The 10,382-nt window shown below is 45.3% G+C and overlaps 1 protein-coding gene across 1 annotated transcript in view; it reads right to left on the bottom strand.

Moving 5' to 3' along the window:
• The window catches only part of LOC128878191 (chloride channel protein 2-like), a 10,223-nt gene extending 2,705 nt beyond the window's left edge, over positions 1–7,518 (bottom strand). The window contains exons 1-2 of the mRNA XM_054126198.1: positions 7,195–7,518; positions 4,653–4,880 (exon numbers count right to left, since the gene is read on the bottom strand). Coding sequence (XP_053982173.1) covers positions 4,653–4,880; positions 7,195–7,260 — 294 coding nt within the window. The 5' untranslated portion in view covers positions 7,261–7,518. The remainder of the gene's footprint in view (positions 1–4,652; positions 4,881–7,194) is intronic.
• Between the last annotated feature and the right edge of the window lie 2,864 nt (positions 7,519–10,382).

The raw sequence follows: 10,382 nt of genomic DNA, 5'->3' as shown, positions 1-10,382 counted from the left end.
GGAAAGGGGAAAGAAGAAGATCATGGTTAAGGAAATGTTGGAGAGAATAGGGGTAAAGGGGAGGTGGAGAGTGCGAGGCAGATAGGAGAGAGTGGGAAGGAAATGGTGGTGGCAAGGCTGCAGGATGAGGGAATGAGAAGGGTGGTGCTGAGAAAGAGGAGGGAGTTAGGTAATAGGGAGGAAAGGATTGAAGAGGACTGGACACTATAAGAAACAGGAGGTTGATGAGTATGTAAAATGAAGATAATAAAGATAGTAAAATTGTTCCGAAAGTTTGTAACATGCACGATCTTTATTCATATGGTAAAAAATGGGGGTCCGGGGGCTCGCCCTCTGTAGGGGAATTGGGGGCGAAGCCCTCAACTATGCGAACTACTGTGTACCTTCCAGGTGAGTACTCTGCTTTGCTGGATAGCTGGCGCGCGGAAGATCGACGCCCCTACCCGCACGCATCTTCAGTATTTGGCCAAGGCAAACGCTACCGCGCGACAAAGGTCGTGAACAAGATAGAGCGAGAGAGTAATAGAAATCATTAGCGTAACGTTAACCCTCGGACACCGGATGCTGGCACAAACGACGCGAAAGTAATGGACCTTACGTCTATGCAGCGTGAAAAAAGGGGGAACCTCGGGTGTTTTAGGTGGACCGAGCGTCCCTCTCTCTAGAGCAGAGATCGGAATTTTCTTCACGCGGCGGCCGATTTGTGAGGGCTACGTCTACCGGCATCCCCTTACCGCGCGCAGGGCCTACAAGCTGACCGAGGCGCAGGACCGTCGCATGTCCCGAATAGTGCGGCGAGCCCGCTCCTTCATTACTTCCCATCTAGTAAATGGGCCCGCCGCACTATTCGGGATATGCGACGGTCCTCCCGGCGACCGCCGAGCGGTGGACTCGCCAACCAAGTCGGGTTTTCCCAACGTGGTTGGGTAGGGATCGTGCGTTTGAACGAGGGTTTGTAAATGAACGACTCGTTGATGTGGATTAGCCACTATTATTCTTTATTTCCTCTGAAAGAATAATTCTCTTCTATGTACAGTTTTGATCTTACCCTAGTTCCTACCGTTGATTTACTCTTCTTATAACTATGATTCCTTTTTGATCGTGGGCCGCAGTGGTCTCGCGGCGTGTGGGTGACTCGGCTGAACCGGTAGGAGGCGAGATATACGAGAATGAACAATCTTCGTATCTTCTATTCGGCAGGCGAGGACCGATGCGAAAATGGACACTCTTCGGATGCTCGATTCGGTAGGAGACAAGGTGTACAAGAACGGACACTCTTTGTACCCTTGATCTGGCACGAGTTATCTCGCGTTTTTGCTTGCGAGCGTCGTCGCCTTGTAGTCGCCACCTACCAGTCGGAGCGCGTACTCGGCTCCGTACTAGTTCGTAACGAACGTTTTGTTACAATCTTATATACTGATTTCGGTAGTTCTGCCGAAATAGTATGTGTTTGTCAGTGACACAGATTTGTAGGTTAGTTATTATTGACATGCGTCGCTCGGCAGTGTTCACTTCTACGTGCGCACTCTGTTATTGTTACCGGAATCGTCAGTTACGTAGCGTGGAAATGGGATTTCCACGGATCAGAGCGCGGAAACAATCGCACGTTCGCTTGTGTTAGTGACGCTTCTAGGCGAGGCGTCACAATATGGTTACTCTGAGGGATGTATTGCTCTCGGGGAGTCGAGGGGGCGCAGACTCCCAGCGTGCGCATAGTTTCGAGACGTATGTTTTTTAAATTTTGTGAAAGGTTTTTCAGCTGAAAGCATACGCCTCGAAATTGTACGCAGCCCCCAGCCCTCTGCTGAGCGAGGGCCTGCGCCCCCTTGACCCCCTTGAAAACAATATACATCTCTCAGAGTAACCATGTATAGTCGCTTGCTGGTCGGTTGGGATACGATTCCCAAACTAGTGAGGTACTGAGGGGACAGGGGATCGCTCGATCCTCTAAAGTAGAGGTCAGAATTTTTTCCACGCGGCGGCCGATTTTCGAGGGCTACGCCTACCACCTTCCCCTTACCACGCGGAGGGCGAACAAGCTGACTGAACCGCAGGATCGTCGCATGTCCCGAATAGTGCGGCGGGCCCATTGCGGTTGTAAGCGATTTGCCTACGTTTGTCCAACTACAATTTTCATTTGTCCACCCTTCAAAAAAAAGATTCACTTCAATTAAGGTGAAGATGCAGCGATGCATTCAGGCGCGTACAGTCTTTGTCAGTTTTGTAGTTATTTATTTACATCTGGACAAAACCACTAGCGTCTTTCGTTTGTACAAGTATTTTCGTTTGTCCAACCGATATTTTCATTTGTCCAACCCTCAGAAAAAAGATACACTGCAATGAAGGAAAAGTTGCAGCGATTCGCTCGGTTGCGGGTCATTTGTCCTTGTCTTGTCAATTTTGTAGCTAATTATTTATGTCTCCGCAGAACCACTAACGTTATTCGTTTTTTCAATTCAAATTTTCGTTTGTGTAACCCTTAGGAAGAGGTTATGGATAGATTAGGAAAATGTATTATCGCTACTTACACTTACGTATCATGTTTATCAATTTAATCATTATTAAGGTGAATATGTATGTGGTATATACCGTTGGATGTTAATTAACAATTAAAATGCAGAAATTGTTTGTGTTATTGCAACATTTTATTTATATTTTAATTATTCATGTTTCCCCGTTTTTATGTAACATGGTAATAATATTAATTTAAAAAATAAATTATGTTTTATACACTACCGAACAAGCAAACCGGAACGATTTTTCAAATGCACATAACTATGAGAGTTTTCAACCGATTTCGGTGAAACTTCGTGAGGAATAGTCTTCAAGTGTCTTCTGGGTGTGTGCAAAGTTGCATTGGCAAGGGTTGATGTGAAGGGATTAAATCACCCACCTAAAGGGGAGGGTGTAAAAGAACGTCTCTTTGAAACAGGCCAGGGATGACGGAAGGAGTTGAAAAATTCAAAAAAACCATTGGGGCGACTCTCCTTGATGGGATAATTCACCAATAGTCATATCTATTTTCTGAGGGGTGGACAAATGAAAATATCGGTTGGACAAACGAAAATACTTGCTGGACAAACGAAAAACACTAGTAGTTTTGTCCAGATGTAAATAAATAACTACAAAACTGACAAAGACTGTACGCGCCTGAACGCATCGCTCCATCTTCACCTTAATTGAAGTAAATCTTTTTTTGGAAGGGTGGACAAATGAAAATTGTAGTTGGACAAACATGGACAAATCGTGGACAAACAAATGTAATTTGATTTTTATCAAAATTTGCATTTGGGGGTGCCAACTTCACGAAGCTCCTGGCTCCGTCGTTCGTGCGAGCGTACGGTGTCCGAGGGTTAACGTTACGCCAATAGTTTCTATTGCTCTCTCGCTCTATCTTGTTCACGGCCTTCGTCGCGTCGTAGCGTTTGCCCTCGACCAATAGCAAAAATTTGTTTTTTGACCTGGCCAATACAAAAGATGCGTACGGGTAGAGGTGTCGCCGTTACGCGGAAACCAATTGAGTTGGCGCGTCAACTATGCAACAAGTAATAATACTCTGCTTTGTTGGATGGTTGGCGTGCGGCTTCCCAAACTAGAGCAGTCACTTCCCCCTTTTTTTCAAGAGGTCATACTCCATAGTCATATTCTGATGCCTAATGCCAAATAGTGACCTGGCTCGGTCGTTCGTGCGAGTGTCCGGTCTCCAAGGGTTAACGTTACGCCAATGGTTACTATTGCTCACTCGCTCTATCTTGTTCACGGCCTTTGTCGCGCGGTAGCGTTTGCCTCGGCCAATACCGAAAATGCGTATTTTGGCTTGACCAATACCGAAGATGCGTGCAGGTAGAGGTGTCGCCGTTACGCGCGCCAGCTATCCAACAACTAACAGTACACATCTGCGAGCTACGCTGCAGTGCGGATAGATGAGAGTTTCGCACCCAAACCCCCGACCGGAGGCAAGGCCCAGGACCCTCATTTATTGACTGTGCGAGTATAAATCGTGTATGATACAAGCTCTCGGAACAAGTTTGAACCGTTGTAGTGCGTTTTTATGTGCTATATACAGGGTGTCCCAAGTCCCAAGTCTCAAGTGTCCCAAAAGTTTTTTCTTATTAAAGGGGTAGGATACTCTGTATCTTAAAAAAATTTGGCAACAAGTATAATCAAGGTCCCCTGTAACACATATTTGCATACATTTAATCTACTATTTAACGATTTTTGTCTACTATACGCGACTTCTAAATATTTCATTAAATTATCCAGCTTTAGCACAAAATAATCCTAAAAGTGTAAGTCAAATGTATTCATTTTATATGGAACTGTGAAGATGTAATCGGTTCCACGTAATAGTTTTTACTTGAAATAACCAGTCAGCAATGATCTGATATATTCCATACCATTTGTATTTTATTAAAATATAATCTTAAGGCCTTATTTAAATAATCCTTCAATTAGGTATGTTTCATTACTCGATTCGAGCAGTTCAAAGTCTGTGTTTGGCAAAACTTGATATATTTCAGGTTGAATGATACTTCAAGAGTTCTAGTTCCTAAGATGAACTACATACTGCCTTAATAATTATCGACAGCTCAAATCGAGCAAAGCATAATAGTACTAATTATAATAGATTTTGCATAGTAGATTGGACATACCTCTTTTAATGCGACAACCCCAACCAGTCTTCCTATAGCCGTCACGTAAGCATGGTTTACTCCCACCATGCTGAACAGACTATGTACTTTCAGAAGAGACGTCCTTTCTACCAATTGGAAGGGTGCCGGGTCGATATGGCACCTGGAGAAATCGACTTCCAAAGCCATTTCGCTCTCCTCCCATCGTTTCTGATTTTCAGCCGACATGTCTATTACTCTCTCGCGTGGCTGGCGAAATTAAAAAGTCATTTTGTATTATCTTGCACTCGTTCGGGTGTAAAGATCTAGAGCAGGGCTTCTTAACAATGATACGTGCGCTTTATTTCACCAGTTAAGGTTCACCAGTAAGGAAGAACCAAAGGATAAAAGACCTTACAACGCAAGAGACCAATGTAAAACGGGGCTTTATGTAATTATACGGTCTCGATGAATCAAGTAACGAAGAGAGGGCTAGTTATTACGATTCCGTTGTGGGCTTGATGCCTGTAGAGGGAGAGTGAGAGAGAGGAGAAAAAAAAGGAGCGTTTTGTCCGGGCCTGCTAGTGGACTCGTCAGTAAGGCTACCTAAAGCGTCCCACAGACCGCTCTGACATGACGTGGGCCCACGCCAGACATGAAGCGGTGTCAGATTGGCACCTGCGCGTAGCTCATGAAATCCACTGACGATGAAATCCACCGACGCGCAGGCGCAAATCTGACACCGCTTCTTGTCTGACGTGACGTGGGCCCACGTCAGAGACCAAGTGGTGTCAACCGTTGCACGGCATCGTCAGTTGATTTCATAAGCTGCGCGCAGGCGCCAATCTGACCGCTTCGTAACGGTTGGTTTTATGAGCTACGCGCAGGCGTTAATCTGACACCGCTTTGTGTCTGACGTGGACTCACGTCACGCCAGAGCAGTCTGTGGGACGCTTTAGACGCCGGGATATTTGGAGTTTCGTCGGGAAGGGCTTATATACACTGAACGTCAAAAAATTCGAGACACTTAGTTTTGAAGTGTCCTCTGGGTGTGTGCAAAGTTGCATTGACTAGGGTTGATGAGAAGGGATCGGAGAAGATTTGAAAGAGTAGTAAGTGGACCGACATTCAGAAGCGGAGCGAGGGCCTGCACCCGTACATGGTCAGACCAGATCGGACTCCAATTTAACGTGGGCTGACCACGTACGGGTACAGGCCCTCGCTCCACTTCTGAATAGCGGCTTCGTCCGGTCCACTTGCTGCCCTTTTAAATCTGCCTCGATTTGGCAATAAAAGCGTGATTCAATAAAATCTGATTTTTTGGGTATCTGTTAATAGAGCATTCGCGCGTCCGAATCCACGAGCGGCGTTGACGTGGGGTTACTCGTTCACACTGCAGACGGGCCTAAACTTAGGGGAGGATTTTCCAAAAAAACAACGTTTTTGTTTTTTAATACTGTCCACGCGGGGAAAAAACATCAAAACTCTGTTTGGCCCGATGCCTCGGACCCTATGACATGCTCGGCACGCGTTGTGGCAACGTTTCAACCCCTACGCCTGGGGGTAAACCACCCCTAACTTTGGGTCACCCCTCTTCAGCTCCAGGGGCAGCTTTCGAAACGGGATCTTGTTGGCATTGATCCTTAGCATACCGACAACAAATCTGGTGAATTTCATCACCCTTTGATGTGTGGAAGTGCCCTTTCACGGGGGGAGGGGGGGTTGAAAAATAGTAACCTATTCCCCCCCCCCTCCAAAGGGGTGCCTATGGAGCGTACGGCGTGGGCGCTGGCGTTTCCTGGATCAGGGAATTCCAGGGAATTCATTGAGCCCAGATTCGAGTCTGTAGTCGAAAAATTGTGGATTTGTGTTAGGTGGGTTTGTCCGAGAGGGATTTCAAGGGGTGCATTTTGTAGAGGACATCAAGGAGAGTCACCCCAAAGGTTTTTTTGATTTTTTCACCGCCTTCCATCACCCCTGGACCCTTCCGAAGTGCTGTTTTTTTGCACTACCACATGTAGAGGGGTGAATTAATCCCTTCTCATCAACTTTCGTCAATGCAATTTTGCACACACCCAGAGGACACTTCAAAAGTAAGCCTCATGAAGTTTCTCAAAGATCAGTTGAAAACTTTCATATTTATGACGTTTTGAAAAAAGTGTCTCGAATTTCTTGACATTCAGTGTAGAAAAATTAAGCGGGACCGAGTGCTTATAGGAAACGCGTGGTTTCCCTCTGGTGGTGAGAAGCGGAGGTGCCACCACAACGTTATATGCGCGTCTAGTATGACTAGCTAGGAAAAGGAAAATCAATGGTCCTTGAACCTTAAGTGGGATAAACCCGTAGTACACTTTGATTTTATGTGTGGCATACATTTACACTAATTGGTAAAAATAATAAGAAGAATTAGCAAAAATGCCATCAGTTAATGTAATGTATATTTGTATTGATTCATGTAGTAAATATGATTCAATTGTTTCTCATAAGTCATTTTTGGTTCGCAAAAATTACTATATTGCTGGCAGGTACACGAGATGTAGAATATTAGGGAGAAGCCTTGGCTCAGAAAAACGTTTAAATTTACCAGTTGCACTTTCTTTGATGTGGCTGGGCTCGGAATTAGCATGGGCGTGTGAGGTGGAACATTCATGCCATCCTGGCTGTCGCGTCTTGCGCTACCGGCGGATCCTAACTCTGGGTCTGGGTCTACGTCCTGGAGCGTAGCGGATTTGCGGAAGATCGCTTCGAAGGCCAAGCGTATCCTGAAAATGTGAGACAACTTTGAAGAAGGAAGGTAGAGAAGGCTACAGCCCTTTTGGGATCCTCGGGCGGAGAACGTGGTCGCCGGGGGTTGTCGGGTGGAGCGAGCTGCAGACTTGCGAAACCCAACGGATAACCCATGGGGGGGGGGGGGGGGAGTGCGCCCCCCCCGTGTGCCCCCCGCCGGTTTGGGTTTTGGGGGGGGGGGGGCCCCCCCCCCCCCCCCCCCCGGGCATGGGCCCGCAGGGTCAGGGGCGGAGGTGGCTGGTAGTGTTCCGTAGGAGTTCCCAGCCTTCTTCAATTAGCTCAGGATAGGTTGTCGTGTGGTTTTTAGTGGGTAGGGTAGGCCCTTCAGGCCGCCTAGTCCCACATAGCCCCACCTCTCTCCCAGGGGAGGAGGGGTATGCGTAAAGCATTTTCCACACGTAAAAAAAAAAAATTAAAAAAGTAGAGAAAAGTTCATATTGGAGAAGTTTAACGTGTGTTGCCTCTGGCCTGTGGGGCGAGCGGCGAGTCTGTCGAAAGGCAGATGATTAACGTTTAATAAAAGTCGGTTCACTCTGATGTTCGACAATACGATCACAGTCCTAGTAAAAGTCGGATCGAATGTATGTTCAAATAAGGTATTCTCTAAAGTGTTAAAGCGGAAAAAGAACCTGTCTCCTCTTTACAATTATCTCGTGTTTTAATAGTTCATCTTCTAATGTTGCTTTAAATTTCATCGGTTAGAAAAAGGAAACAAGAATAAAAATCGTTATCGAACAGTAAGAAACATGGAAAGTATTGTACAATCGCTGGTAGGGATTTTATGAGATCGTAAACCGAAACAGCAGTTATTGCTTTATTGGCACAGGTAAATGATCCCTGGGACGCCAGGGATGTCGCGGCTGTAATGTATAGATGCCCACGTTGCAATCCAGGGCCCCAAGATTAAATACGAAAAACCAAAAACTGTTGACGATGATTGGTTAACTAAGTTTCTACCACAGTATTTTCAGTTAGTAGAGTCCTTTTACAAATTGCGGATTCAATCATGCTGCAGTTTGTTAAAAGATACTCCCCGAACCTAATATTACACATATACCATCCAAGGTAAAGGAAACTTCTTAAATAAAAAACCGCCTTAAAATAAAAGTATCAGAAAGTGAAAAGTAATATTTTTCGTCATTATTATTACCTTAAAACATAAATATTTCGGTTGTTACGTATGCACACCCGTTCTTTTCGAAGCTCGCATTCATTTATTTTATCTACCCCTTGGAATGTGGAGTCTGGTCTTACCGAAGTGCACCCTGCAGCTGTACCATACTTTTCTCAGAATCATCTTTTAACTCGCGTTGCGTGGGTAACCCTTTATCTAAACTTTCCCTAAAGCCCCACAGATGTTCACCTCTGAGTAACGAAAATCTCAACCGCCAAATTTCCATATATGGGAATCACTGACGTATCCCTACCAATATCCAGGGGTATATAAACCCATGATTTTCGTTACTCGTGGGATTAGTACGAAAGAGTTACTTGGTAAAGTCACGCCGATCGTCTTCAGAGTTGCGCTTCAGTGAGATCGGGCTTCAGATCCTTTTCGATCAACATTAACCATATAGATCCGCGAGGACGGTACAAAATCTATTACGGCATAGAAGCATTCTCGACCCCCGCATCGCCAGTGCGTTAACACCGTGCAACAATTAGGTAATTAAATACATACACTAACCGCGACAACACGACACTGTACAATTGTATTATTAGAATTATTCAGTTTTGAATATATAATCATTTGTTAACCTTAAAAGGTCTGTTAAATCATTATTAAACCTTCACCATTGGAATAAGCAATCCTAACCAGTGTAACAACCCCACAACATAATAACTTTACCGCTCGAGTTATTATTTGTTTAGAATTAATAGTTGCCAGGCTTTATCCACGACGCGTATTATATTCCAACGATACGATTCAATCCTTACCTAACCTTCCCAACGGTTACCCTTTACCGGGAGATACCAATTCCCAACAGCTATCTGACTTCACGTCAGAGTCGTCTGTGATTTCTACTCCATCCTCAATCTTTGGATCCATTGAAGTAAACAGGACTAATCGTATCTTCTCCGATTCTTGAATTCAACCCACTTGCAGGGCTCACACGCGCGTCGCTATCGCCCTGGCTCGTAACACGGTCAATTTGATTAAACTGGACTACATCCCTCCCCCTCCCCCGCCAGAATGTACTTTACAAAACGAAAAAGTTTTATGGTAATCGATTCATCCATTACAGAATTATGTGTGAATACTGAACATACATAAGAAGAATAAAGTTATTGAAATATGAACCTACTATTTCTAATATCGTACAGTCCTGAACAAAAAGGCTAGCTCCATCCTTGTCTAAAAAAAAAACAAAAAAATAAATATACATGTCGAATTGAATGACCTCCTCCTTTTCGAAGTCGGTTAAAAAGTGTCAGATTACTAATTGCAGTCAGCTTAAGTTGTAAAGATCGATTTCCGACCGATTTTACGACCTCACGATCCCTACCAGTGACTATACAGGGTGATCCGCTCGCTAGTAGACACAATGGACAACCACAACAATAGCCGACCGTCATTGTAGACTTTGTAACGTAAGAGTTAGGCGCGATCCTGTCCCTCTCGGTATTGCGCGCTTGTCTTCTCTCCCAGAGATAGTTCTGCCGGCTGCCGCTAGACCACGCTGTTGCGCGGCGCTCTCTCACTAGCGAAAGTGGGGAGCGCCGCGCATAAGTACCGCTGCCGCAACGCTCAACGGGCAGAACGCCTGAACGTGCATTACGTGTACACACTAGAGTACAAAATGTAACCACATTCTAGCGGTTCAAACGCTCTCGTAATTTTTGGTTGTACAGCCTATTGCTATTCTCCTGCGGAGCCCGTTCAAGGAAAACGACCTTGAGATCACTCTAAGAACGTGATTAACTCCCTTTAACCTCTCGTGCCCTCGGCCTCCAATCGTGGAACAACCCCGGTCAACGAAAGAC

This window comes from Hylaeus volcanicus, chromosome 6 (genome assembly GCF_026283585.1).
Source record: "Hylaeus volcanicus isolate JK05 chromosome 6, UHH_iyHylVolc1.0_haploid, whole genome shotgun sequence".
NCBI classification, from domain to species: Eukaryota; Metazoa; Arthropoda; class Insecta; order Hymenoptera; family Colletidae; genus Hylaeus; species Hylaeus volcanicus.
This window is presented reverse-complemented; position numbering and strand designations above follow the sequence as displayed.